Source organism: Alosa pseudoharengus, unplaced genomic scaffold (genome assembly GCF_046254945.1).
Source record: "Alosa pseudoharengus isolate Yale_2024_CS ecotype anadromous, Long Island Sound unplaced genomic scaffold, YU_APseudo_1.1 YU_APseudo_1.1_scf_5, whole genome shotgun sequence".
NCBI classification, from domain to species: domain Eukaryota; kingdom Metazoa; phylum Chordata; class Actinopteri; order Clupeiformes; family Clupeidae; genus Alosa; species Alosa pseudoharengus.
This window is the reverse complement of record NW_027468837.1, coordinates 12,432,775-12,446,420: the sequence shown is the minus strand read 5'-3', so window position 1 is coordinate 12,446,420 and position 13,646 is coordinate 12,432,775. Positions and strand designations below refer to the sequence as shown.

The 13,646-nt window shown below is 43.8% G+C and overlaps 1 protein-coding gene across 1 annotated transcript in view; it reads right to left on the bottom strand.

Annotated features, from left to right (window-relative positions):
• The window catches only part of LOC143104940 (copine-9-like), a 140,761-nt gene that overhangs the window by 50,426 nt on the left and 76,689 nt on the right, over window positions 1-13,646 (bottom strand). Inside the window, exons 7-14 of the mRNA XM_076269274.1 lie at window positions 9,146-9,209; window positions 6,325-6,428; window positions 5,721-5,825; window positions 3,147-3,188; window positions 1,975-2,050; window positions 1,106-1,159; window positions 896-957; window positions 624-670 (exon numbers count right to left, since the gene is read on the bottom strand). Coding sequence (XP_076125389.1) covers window positions 624-670; window positions 896-957; window positions 1,106-1,159; window positions 1,975-2,050; window positions 3,147-3,188; window positions 5,721-5,825; window positions 6,325-6,428; window positions 9,146-9,209 — 554 coding nt within the window. The remainder of the gene's footprint in view (window positions 1-623; window positions 671-895; window positions 958-1,105; window positions 1,160-1,974; window positions 2,051-3,146; window positions 3,189-5,720; window positions 5,826-6,324; window positions 6,429-9,145; window positions 9,210-13,646) is intronic.

The following is a 13,646-nucleotide window of genomic DNA, read 5'->3' as shown; positions in this document are numbered from 1 at the left end:
TGAAGTTATTGGAATGGAAATAAATGTAACTACCTTCTACACACTTCTGAAGACATTTTGTTTAAAATGTGCAACAAATGTAGTCAATTTTTTAAGGGAGTTTGTCGGTTAGTTAGTTAGTCGGTCATAGGGTAGGCTCAGCAAAATGTTAGCAAAGTTAACTTTGACAAGGCTGGCGACTAGCATTATTATCATCAAGAGGTGTGCTAACTCGTAGGCCTAACTCCGGATTGTTTTGCATTGAAATGCTACTTCAGACTTGACGGACTCCTATGGTAGGCAATGGAAATTCCTTACTGCAGAAATAGAACATTCATGCTCCTGTCAACAGTATTGGTCTGGGCGTTCTTTTTAAAACGTAGTCCTAGCCTAGGCTAGGCCTAAATGTTTCATTCAAAGCAGTGCTTCCTTGTCTGCCTCCTTCAGTCACGATAGCCAGACTCCACTGGGTCAAATGTCACTATGAAATGTGATTAATCAGCATGAATTTTTTTAATGCGTTATTATTTCTTTAATTAATTAATCAAAGTTAACGTGTTATTTTGACAGCCCTAATTTAAACAATATGTTTTTTACAGTTTGGTAGTAATCACAACTGAAATGTGTGTTCTGTGGCAACTCACCATTGGATGCAGTGAAATCAATGGCAACCGTGAAATTCAGCTGGGTGCTGATGGGATAGAGAGAGAGAGAGAGAGAGGTAGGTTTATAATCTAAACTTTATATGACCTGTTGATCCCTTGAACCACTGGTAAATTGTTGATAACCAACATCATTTTCATGTATACCATATATACAGTATGTAAATACAAAGACAAAGAGAGAGACAGAAAAAAGAAGAGAAAGATTATAAATGAGCATGCTGCTGATTATAAATGAGCATGCTGCTGCCTACCCTCCCCGGATGTAGTCCACAAACGTGTACTCCGACTCGACTTTGAAGGACAGCAGGGTCACCTTGAGACGCCGAGGAAACAGAAAACACGAGATGAGATGAGATGAGAGGCGGACCGAATCAGACAAGCACGTCCAAGGCAACACTTCAAAGGCTCATCGTCAGGGAGACGGCTGAGTGCTGACAGCAGGGAGGACATGCTCGACTCACCGTCCCAGAGTTGACATACTTCTTCTTTTTGCCTTTCTTCTTTGGATTGAGAACCTGATGGGGAAAACAGATCCACATTCAGAGGTCAACACAGATAGTGGGTGATACATAGAGTGTGCACACACACACACACACACACACACACACACACAGTGTGACAGTGTGATAATGAACACAACCACACTCAGGGCTTGACCTGGTACAGGCTGCTGCCCCGTGATGAGTGCCTGAAGAATCACACACATCACACTGATGTTCAGTTCTAGTCCGCATGATTACTTTGGCGAGGAGGCGAAGAGGCAAAAGTTCTGGAGCTACCTGCTGCAGGCTACATAGCAATGATGTCTCAGTGCTCTATGACAGGCGACCACAGCCTGTCTCCTAGAGCTTGTCTTTGAGACACAGACTGTGCTGGGATTGTTCTGCCTGTGGCATTCATGATCATGATCAGCCAGGAGAAAAATAAATTTAAAACAAGATCTCTTTGTTTAGGTTATTTTCCGTAGTTAATAACTGAGCTCAATTTATCATCAATATAAGATATCAATATCTTAATGTAATACAATAATTTATCATCAATATTACAATTCTGACCATTTCCTTGTGTTTCTTAATTTTGACTTAAGTTGATTTTTTTTTTTGCTCTTTATTTCTCCTATAGTGAGCTTAATTTATTAATATCTTATTAAGACCTGATTCTTTTCTGTAAGATAAAGAAAAGAAGGCAACATTTAGTCCTGGGCACGTCTGCAGAACACTGACTGAATAACCACTGTTTCAGTGGTATTTGTATCAACTTTAACCTTGTGACAAGTAAATGCAGCCGACATGTGATGGCATGCAGGCGACGTAGATGATCTGTTGCGTACCTCGTACACGTTAAACTGGCTCTGTCCTCGGGAGATCTCCCTGTAGCTGGTGGTGAACTCGCCAATGAAGTCGTGACTGTGTTGGAGGACAGAGAAGCAGGAGAATATTACACCGCCCTCCTGCATCAGTCACACACACACACACACCCATGCATGTGCGCGCGAACACACACACATACACACACACTCTCTCAACACATGCACACTCTCTCTCTCACACACACAGAGACACACATAAATCAGAAGGTGGGAGCTCATTTCGTTTAGCAAGAGTGCACTTTACACAGATCTGTCGCAAGTGCTGTGGTGTAGGATGGCACAGTGGCTGTAAACTATGTGTGCCAGGAGTGGCACCCAACAGACGGGTAATGTCAGCTCGATTATTCACTTAGAGAACAACGGAACTCACATAAGCAGTGAAAAGTTGCAGCGGAGCAGTAAGAGCACAGACTACGCGCCTTTGACCCGGAGCCCTGAGGCCAATTAAGGTTTCAGAGTCGGCCGATTGAGGTTTTTGGAGTCGTGCCTTAGCATCGTCTCTAATATCGGCCCATGCCCTGAGATATTACTGGCAATCAATCATGTGATGACACACATCTTGCCAGAGGGGATCGTCACAGGAACTAAGAGAGCGAGTGTGGGTGGAAAACAAGTTCACAACAGAGGTTTAGCGCACATACGTAAGGTATGATTGTGTGTGTATGAATGTGTGTGTGTGTGTATGTGTCCATGTGTGTGCACGTGTGCTTGCGTGTGTGTGTGTGTGTGTGTGTGTGTGTGTGCATGCGTGTGTGCGTGCCTGCGTGTAGAGTGCACCATCATAACAGGAAGGTTCATGAGAACCCTAAATCACCTCCAATCCTCCCCCTGCTGCTAAAAAAACCTTCCTCACTCTCGCTCAATTAAAAAAGAAATCCTCCAGGCTCTTTCTGTGGCACCCTTCTCTTCTCCCACGCTCACGCTCTGTAGTGTGTGAGGGGAAGCTGCCTTTGCCTTTCGAATGTCACACTGGCATGGAGGCTGAAGGAGATGACTAGAACTGTTGTGCACTGCAGGCCTGACATTTGCTGGCTGCTTTCGGGGTGTTTGTGATGTTGGAGGAGTAAGGAGTTGAAGACGCTTCCTTGTGAGCGAGCGGAAAATTAAGTGAAAAAACAGAAGTGCAGTGTTACCTTCCATCTCTATCCCAGTCGAACACATCCACTTTCACAGTCCTAAAACAGGAGAGAGAGAGAGGGAGAGAGAGACAGACAGAGAGAGAGAGAGGTAGAGGGAGGATATATAAAGAGAAAAAAGAAGAGTAAGACCAAGAAAAAGGGAAGTAGAGGAAATCTGAAGGGAAGAATATGTTCAAGGTGTGATGAAGAGAGTCTCTATGTTCAAGGTGTGATGAAGAGAGTCTCTATGTTCAAGGTGTGATATAGAGAGTCTCTATGTTCAAGGTGTGATGAAGAGAGTCTCTATGTTCAAGGTGTGATATAGAGCAGCGGTCCCCAACCACCGGGCCTAACCGGGCCGTAGCCTACGACATGAGTTTTAAAAAAATGCATGCAAACTAAATTAAATTTAATTCGCAATAATGTCACGTTTTAACATGGCATAGGCCTATATGCAGTTGTTTGATTGCATGCATGTTTGCATTTTGCAAGGTCTATTTTTTTACGTCTGTCTGTCCCGCCTTCAACACTTTTACATATTGCCTTCAGCGCTGCGCAGCCTCAGGTCAGCTCACTTCACCTTCTTAGCGAACGGTAGTGTCACACGAAGTAAGCGAAACTGCTAGAATGAGCAACAAAAAACAAGCATCTTTAGCAGGTCACTGGCCAGAGTGTTTGAGTTGCGAGAGCCGCTGCAGAGATTTCTTACAGAAAAAAAGTCACCGTTAGCTGCACATTTTAGTGATGAGGACTGGGTGTCAAAACTCGCTTACCTGTGTGACATATTCGGGTTGCTTAATGACCTCAACCTGTCACTCCAGGGGAGAATGACGACTGTCTTTAAACTGGCAGATAAAGTCGCTGCATTTAAAGCCAAGCTTGATTTGTGTATTTGATATGTTCCAAACAGTAGTGGGGGTTTTGGGAGAGACTGAGGCAGGGCCCTTTCTCTCGCAGCTGGTGCGCGATCACCTTGTTGCGCCTTCAAATGAGTTTGAGCGTTACTTCCCATCCTCCACGGCAAACCAATGAGTGGGTCCGCAACCCATTTGTCAATATCCCGAATAGTTCTAACTTGTCAGCGCAGGAGGAAGAGCAGTTGATCGAAATTGCAAATGTCGGGGGTCTTAAGAGTGTGTATAAGGAAACCTCTCTGGCGGGTTTTTGGATCAAAACCAAAGCAGAATATCCCGAGATAGCCGTAAAAGCGCTGAAAACGTTGCTACCATTTCCCACCACGTATCTATGCGAGGCCGGGTTTTCGGCAATGACTGCAACTAGATAGGTAGATAGATAGATAGATAGATACTTTATTGATCCCCAGGGGAAACACATATGCACAACACATATGGAACATGGAACATGGAACCCCCAACCCCCCCCCCCACGGTCTGTGAAAATAAAAATAGGAAACAAACCGGTCCATGGTACATAAAAGGTTGGGGACCCCTGATATATAGAGTCTCTATGTTCAAGGTGTGATGAAGAGAGTCTCTATGTTCAAGGTGTGATATAGAGAGTCTCTATGTTCAAGGTGTGATGAAGAGTCTCTATGTTCAAGGTGTGATATAGAGAGTCTCTATGTTCAAGGTGTGATGAAGAGAGTCTTGCTCAAGGACTCCACATTCTAGGGTGCGTTTTCCAAAACCATAGTTGCTAACCTGATTGGCAATGGGAAATTACTTAGTTAGCAACTATGGTTTTAGGAAACGCACCTCTGAATAGCAGGTAATCACTGTGCACATGCACACGCACACACACAAAAATGTTCACATACTTCATCACATATCTTAGTATGGAAATACACCACTGAGACAGAGATTGAAACTGATTGTGTTTTAGTGTGTCAAACTGTCTTTTTGCATGATTATAATTTCAGAGGCAGAAATTACCCAACATTTGAAGATGCAATAACGAGCCAGACTGTGCCTGTGTATGCAGAAATGTTCTCTGGAGTTGGTCACAATAACACCAGCGAGGGCCTTTCAGACGACACGGCCGACTGCTGGCATTATTCTGACCACCAGAGAGAGAGAGAGAGAGCGGACAGTCTTCAGGCTAAATATTAATGACCACACAATCTCAAAATCTTAGATTTTAGCTCGCTCAAATCCATCCCCACTATCTATACTTTGAAGGGGACCCACTGTCCCTTACATCCCCACCACCCCTACATACTTACATTATTCATGGAATGCTCCATCCATCAGTAATTTAATCAACAGTAACCCCCCAACCAGCATGTGGGAAAATTAGATTTTTCTAATGCAAGGATTTTAGACAGCTTTTAAAACGCTTCAAACAGGGCTGCCTCTGCTCATCCTCTCCCACCAAGTCCTTAACCAATGGATTGGCTAGCAGAACACCACCTGCCCCCACTCCAAGATATAACACAACACAACACCACCCCAATTAGAGAAAGAGAGAGAGTTAGAGATGGAGGGAGAGAAGGAGGAAAGGAGAATACGACAATCTGAAAGGACTTACCCCTAAACAAACACATGCTGGAGCTAGACAAACATTAAGCAGATTTATAGTTCATTATTGCAGCAATCTCTATCTAGATGACGTGCTGGTGTCGTGCCTCACCTGTCATAGTCTCCGTTACAGAGAGCGCGCACAGGGATGGTAAACTGCTGCCACACAGGGTTCAGGGTGTTCTTGATCACCTCCGTTTTATGGCAGATGGTGAACCTGGACCACAGAAAGCGCAGATTTCACCTGAAGCCATATCCCATAACACCTGAAGCCATATCCCATAATAGCCTCAGGATCACTAAAACATTGACCATGTTCAAGAGTTCAACACTTCAAGCTTGTTGTATGGCCAAGAGGAGAAGGCTTAGGTATGAGCTACACCAGGCGTGTAACTGAAGCGTTCCGTTAGCGTAGCGTCTGCTGCAACAATTAGCTGCCGCTATAATCAATGGAAGTAGCTACACCAGACGTGATAGCGGCGCGTACGTTCGAAAAAAAATATATTTTACGTGTTGTGAACGGAACGCTTCAGTTTTGCGCCTGGTGTAGCTCATATCTTAGGCCGCATTGGAAAGCTGTTTTCTCTACTTCAAAGACAAATAACCAGAAAAGAGTCAGATACTAACCAAATCAGGATCAAATACTAGTCTGAAAACAACAACAGAAAACAGAAGCCAGACTTAAGTACAGGAGAAAGATATGAATTATGACTCACGTGCCATCTTCATTGCTGCGGTAAAATACCAGGAATGGGTCTGACTTTCCAAAGAAATCCTTCTTGTCCAGTTTGTTAGCACAAAATTGCATAGTGGCAATGTCCTACAGAGACAGTCAAAGAGAACCAGAGGTAATGGGTCAGAAAGGCTCCTGAAGCAAGAAACAAGACCACAGTTTGAGTAATGAGGTAAAATATATCAATAGATAAATAGAAGAAACATAATTTTAAAGATTTTAATTTTATGTGTGTACATAAATAGAACGAAGAAACATAATTTTAAGAAACACATGGTCTAAATGCCACACCAATAACTGTAAAAGATAGTCTTCAAGGTCAACTGGGAAAGCCAATGAGCCAGCACAATTATGCAGAATAGAAAACAGAAAAAGCAGGCAGGGCAATTAAGGGATAAAATTATGCCCAACGCATATCTGTTAAAAAAAGAGAGAAAAGAGAGGAGGAAAATAGGAAAAAGTCAAAGCCAAACATCTAATTTCAACTCTACAAATATGTTTTAACGAGGAAGCTATTATCCAGTGTGACTCACAAGCTCTCTTCTTCCCTAAGAAACAGCACGCTGTTTCAAGAGGCACTGACTCTTTGTTCTAATGTACTTGTGTGTGTTTGTTTGTGTATGTGTATGTGTATGTGTGTGTGTGTATGTGTGTGTGCGCGTGCGCATGCGTGTGTGCGTGTGCGTGTGTGTGTGTGTGTACAGAAACAGATGATAGTTCTTTACACTCTGCATTTGGAAAAACAGATTCCACTGCCGTAGCTGTGTATTTACATTATTCATCTCATGCAACAGGAGTAATTTAATCAGCCTCCTTCTCCTACCTGCAGACAGGCAAATTGGATTTCTAATGTTTTTAAATGCACAGCATCTTCAGATGCCCACAAGAATCAGACGTGCACATTAATGGGCAAACAGTCCAACTAGCTATCAGGCTGCCTGAGAATAAAATGACAAAAAAAACGTTTCAGGGACTTGGTGCAAGAACAAACCGAATTCCCAATCTCACTCAATCAGCGCTAAAGGGGACTGACAGAATCTAAACATGCACCCCAGAATGCCAGTGAAGAATCAGGGTAACTATAAGCAGGGCCAGTAAAACAACAACAACAACAATAACAACAACAACGATAACAAAAGCTTTCATGGACAATGGACAAGCTCTGTGGCATGTTAGAAAACAGACAGATTTGGTCGTAACCGTCATGGCAGCACCATTATAGATATACACAGGAGAAGTGTGCTGGAGGGCACTGTGGCGTAATTGGCTACAGTGACCATACCATGTGCCCATGGGGACTCAGGTTTGAGTCACGTCACTCTCTTCACTACTCTATCTGATTAAAGGCATAAAACTCCCCTAAAGGGAGGGGAGGGGGGCCAGTAGCCACAAAGGGTAGTGAAGTCATCATCTCTTCAGTGTTTACTAGAGTCGAGTCCTCCTGCGTCTGTCTGTCTGATCACTGTAAAGTGCTGCCTACCAGCGGGCGGTCACCATTCACACCATCTCTCCTTAAAATTAGCGCTCCAAATTATTCAGAAAGGAGAAGAGAAAAGAGGGATGAATAATGCACGATGCAGAAGGGACTGACGGATGCTCCGCTTGCTCCTAATTTAATTATTTATTTGCTGCCTGCACATTTGCATCTGCATATCTCCGCAGGAAGTATTGGCAATGTATTTCTACTGTTGCCGCTGTTTTTTTCCCCCTTATGCCACGTTCCTTGCGTCCTGTTGCTATGATTAAAAAATTAGTGAGCAAACAATGAGGAAAATAAATGGAAAGACCTGCGTGGCACGCACTTCAGGGGATGAAACAACAAAGGGAGAGAGAGAGAGAGAGAGAGAGCAAGAGAAAAGAGAGGCAGACAGGCAAAACATGTCAACAAACTCACAAAGACAAAGAGCTGAGCCTTAAAGAACAAAGAACATTAAGTGAGTGAAGCAGGGGAATGAGAGATAGTGTGTGTGTGTGTGTGTGTGTGTGTGTGTGTGTGTGTGTGTGTGTGTGTGTGTGTGTGTGAGAGAGAGAGAGAGACAGGCAGTAAAAGATTGTGTGTGTGTGTGTATGTGAGAGAGAGAGAGTAAGAATGTGTGAGTGTGTGCGTGGGTGAGAGAGAGGGAAAGAAAGAGAGAAAGTGTATGTGTGTGTGTATGAGAGAGAGAGAGAGAGAGAGAGAGAGAGAGTGTGTGTATTTGTGTGTATGAGTGTGTGTGTGTGTGTGTGTGTGTGTGTGTGTGTGTGTGTGTGTGTGTGTGTGTGTGTGTGTGTGTGTTGTGTGTGTGTGTGTATGAGTGTGTGTGTGTGTGTGTGTGTGCATGCATGTGTGTATGAGAAAGAGTGAGAGACTGAGTGGAGGGAAGCGGCTGATTGAGAGAGAGCCGGGTCCTGAGCTCATTCTCACTCCTGCCTGACTGAACAGAACTCTCTGGAGCCAGGTGAGAGAATAGGAACATGTGTGTGTACGAGTGTGTGTGTGTGTGCGTGTGTGTCGGCTCCAGTAGTTAACTCATACAAAGGGACATCCACAGGGATTGCACAGTGTTGATGTGATGTCCTGATCATAATGCACTATACATAACCTGACACACTTGATGGGCAATGCCTGATGTAAGGGCCTGCAATCACCAATGCAACTAAGTATATATGTCTGTCTCTGAATGTGTGTCTGTGTGTTTGTACTTTGTGTGTGTGTGTCTTTGTGGGTGAGTGTGTGTACTTTGTGGGTGAGTGAGTGTGTGTGTGTGTGTGTGTGTGTGTGTGTGTGTGTGTGTGTGTGTGTGTGTGTTTAAATTGGTACTGACCCTGCAGTTGCTGAGCTCCTCGGCGGCGAATATGATGTTGCCACACTTCTTGCCTGGAATCCCACTGCAGACGTGGAGAAAGATGGACAAGTCAAACAAAAGATTGTATATTCACTAGACCAGCATCAATGACACACTACAATAGCCATCAGTCAGTGCATTCAAATTCAATATCACACCAGAACTAGTCAGAATACAAAGGCAAAAAAGAACAAAGGGGTTCTAATAGAGGGACGAAGGAGAAAAGTGGAAAAGTAATCATTCTCCTCCTCCTACAGTTGGAATATAGAGGAAAGAAAAGACCATCACAAAGAGAAATAACGGGCGAGCGAGACACCAGGGTCAGATATCACCTCTGGACATAATGGCGACAGGGTTTTTTTTTCTCTTCCTTTTCCTTTTTTTCCCTGGCGAACACAAAGTGACGGGCTGGGAGAGGAGCCTTTGCCACGGAGGCTATAACCGCCGTCCTGTGAATTAATCGTCCCCGCGTGAAAATTGGACTGTCCATCAGGAGACGAATGGGCCGATCAATGCCACTGTCATCTCATTTGGCAAGAGAATAAGCCTGCGATAGGATGGAGGCCAAGGGAATCCCTGTTTAAACATCTTTTAATGGGGGAATGGGTCACCTGCCTGGCTACAGGCTCGGGATGAGAGAATGCTCTCTGATCAATGCTAACAAGCTCCCAGTCCCATTTTTCAATCAGCCATCCAAGAAACATGCCATTATGATCTATATGAGAACAACTTGTTTGTGTATATGTAGCAGGGTTAAAGCGATGGTTCGGAGTAATTTCACCCTAGGGTCCTTTGCACCATGACCCCGAGCCAAACACCCTCCCAGAACCTTTTTTCCCTTGGTCGAACCCTGGTCGAGTAGCGCTGTCAGAAACTAATGACGTTCTGCAGTCGTGATGGAACCAACTTTTATCTTGTAAATTACCCCACTAATAATGCCCTGAAGGGTATAAAACTTCTGCAGTAGTACAACTATGACCTTTAGTCCAATAACGAGGCATTAGAAAGTTTGAAAGTGCACCAGGAGTTTATTTAAATAAGACTTTTCTTCCGTGATTTGGGAAAAGCCCGTAAAAGTCCCTATGGTTAAATTACTCCGAACCATCACTTTAATGTTGTTTCCCTGAATTTCCCCACATGAGTTGTGCTTTTCATTTGGGAGTTTTTGTATTTTATTTATTTTCCCATAGGAATCTAAGGGTAAGGGGGTGTGGTGTAGGTGTGACGTGGGGCTATTCCCCGCGAAAATGAACTTTCAACTAAGTGTCCCACTACCCCGGTCTCTTGTCAGATATCACGCAACAGGAGCATCTGCATGTGATAACCTGTGTAGGCTATGAGAAATGAACGAATTCAGTAAGACCCAGTTCGGACGTCAAGTCACATTATTTCAACTTTTCTTTTAAAAAACACAACGCAGAGGATTTTGAGGGAGAGTAAAATACTCCCGTTACATGTAGATATTAAATGAAGAGCGATCGTGTCTTTCAAGTGTAAATGTCTACACGTCTGCAGTGTGGTTCCTACAGTCTATTCTGTGCTGATGTGGAAAGCAACCTGCTGTGCTGTGTTGTGGCATATAAAAGGGCTACATGGACAATGATTGACATTTGGTGGACATTTCAAGCAGTAAAAATGTCAATCTTGTTTAAATGATAATAAGTTGAAATAGCGAAAATGGGCAAGTCTTCTCTGTAAAAGTCAGAGCATCTGGAACAACAATTTGCATGGCAAAAGTTTCTTGAACGTTTTTTTTTATTTTTTGAATCTGTTTTCCTGTAGGTTAGAAATAATTAATTTGGCTCTTTTGATAGCGCATTCTCTTATGAATACTAAAGCACCTCTGTATCTCTGCCAGGCATCACGTCGCATTGTGCTTGAAGCGAACGCATGCGGGGAGAATGAAAGGCAGCTCGTATCTACAAGGTCATGTTTGTGCAATCAGTTCACATGCTGTCAAGGAGCCGTCCAAGCGCTGATGAATGACAACTGCAATTCTTTTTTTTTTTTTTTTTTACAATGGTTCTATGTGATGCTGAGATTTCTAGGTATAATGAGAAATGTTGATCTGCCACAGGCTAGAAATGTACTGCAAAATACTCAATGCCTTGAACTTGCACCCATACAGGAAGTAGTGACAAAAGCTGTTCAGTGTGTGTGTGTGTCTGAATGTGAGTGTGTGTGCGTGCGTGCGTGCGTGCGTGCGTGCGTGCGTGCGTGAGTTTGAGTTTGTGTGTGTGTCTGTCCCTGTGATATAATCTGTCCCTTTGGACATCACAAACCTTTGTCTACTACATAACAATAAAATGAGGCAGACAACTTCATATTTTTGTTGCCTTCATGATTTCCATTTATAAGTTTCTTATATTAAAAAGGAGATATCAATTATCATCAACAACGACAAGCCAGCTGGAACCTGCCACTCGTTTTCTCTCCCTCTCGTGCGCGCTCAGATGCATTCTCAATTAAATGGAGTAGCATACGTTCAAGTTGGATCTTAATGGAGAGGACCCCCAACATGCTGTTGGTGCATTTTGACTCTAAGAAGAGTGAAAAGCAGTTTGCAGTAAAACTACTATTTATTGGCTAAATGTTGGTCCCTCTGTCTCTTGGAGCCCTACACACAGTGCATGAGGCGTGTGGTGGTAGCGGCAGCACTGATCACTGTGCTTTAACATCAGGCAACTTTTAAAACTAAAACGTTTCGCCTACAAGCTCCTCGCGGTTCCTCTCCATCTTCAGCTAACTCCACAGATAGTAAAATAAACTCTCAGGCTTGCGGCTTTATGTTTTGTGGTTTCCGCTACGTGACATCAGGAAATAGGTAAACACAATGCGTTATTTGCGTTAAAGAAACACTATGCAGCAATTTTAGCAAAAATTACCTTAATTATGCAGGCTGAGAGTTGTTCTGATGGTTCTACACTTTCTGGGTGGTGGGTGCTTCGTCTCCCCCTATTGCTTCTCCCCGGAAAAAACGAATATGCAACTTTCTGTTCCCGGTCCGAGGAAATCCGGATGTGACTCAGCGGAAGTATCTAATTGCGCCTCGAAAATGTAGTCAGATTGTAGTTTCGAAGAAGAGACCAGTGGCAGAGACCTAGACAATTCCAAGTCCAAATACCAGCAAGTCCGAGACAAGTCTGAGACCATAGAAAAACCCTCTCGAGTCTGCCATAGCTGATAAACTAGTTACTTGGTAATTGATTCCAAATATAAATTATTAATTAAATGGAGTCAGATTAATCGAGTTTGTAATAATAACATTACCATTTAACTCTTCGCCCTATTTGTCCATTGTTGTTCACATACGCGATCAACAGGAGAACTAGCCGGCACTTTGGGCCTGCTCTCTCTTTTCAAGTGAGGAAAGCCAACGACGTGTCTCCATGTCGCGTGGATATATTTTCTCCTCCTTACACACACCAACACTTCATGCTCTGCATCCATACTGTTCCAGGATAGCCATGTAGAAACATGAAAGGCATTTTGACCTTTTACCTTCTTTTATTTGATATATTTTTGGATTGACAGACAACATAATCCAAAATATAACATTTCCAACATGCTCCTTGTAATTAAAACACTGAAGCACAGGCCTTGTGTGTTATGGGATCAGAACTCAGAGACCATACGATTGTGTAGGCCTCTACATAAAATAGTGAAGTGGAATTGAAACTGAATTTAACGGTAAGAGGAAGGGAGCCGGAGAGCTGTCTCTGGTTCACCGAGGAGAACACGCCAACAGTGGTCAGAGAGAGAGAGGGGGGAGAAAGAAAGAGAGAGAGAGAGAGAGAGAGAGAGAGAGAGAGAGAGAGAGAGAGAGAGAGAGGAGAGGAAGAGGAGTGAACAGGGAACCACCAGAGCATCACAAACGGACTGGGAGGTCTGTCTGTGGAGCGTCCGTCTGCTGTTTGTGTGTGTGAGAGAGACACAGCGAGGGAGAGAGAAAGGGTGTCTTCTGGCTTCTGTCTTCTCCCAGGGCTCCTCTCCACACCCCCACACACTTCCGCATTAGGAAACCCTGTCCAGCTCATGCGCTGGACACACGTTACACAAGAACACCACCCATACCACGCACCAGGGCTAGCCGGCTAAAAACACACACTAACTTCATCTCCCACCTAACACACAAGCACAGACGCACATTATACAATCTAAGCACCACAGTTTCTTACTCTTTCTCTTACCAATCTCAAACACACACCGACACACACACACACACGGAAACAGCAGAGAGGTGCCCGTCTCCCACTCACATACATTACACAACTGCAGACACATACGACGTTACGCAACAATTCTAATCATCGAGACACTGACACACACCCCACAAGTGTAGGCAGAGACGTATGTAGGCAAAGGCATACAGTATATTGCGCGCCATCTATCTGTCTCAGTTTTATACATTTTCTTTCTCTCTCTCTCTCAAACACATACCCATGCACACACACACACACAAACAAACACACAAATGAAC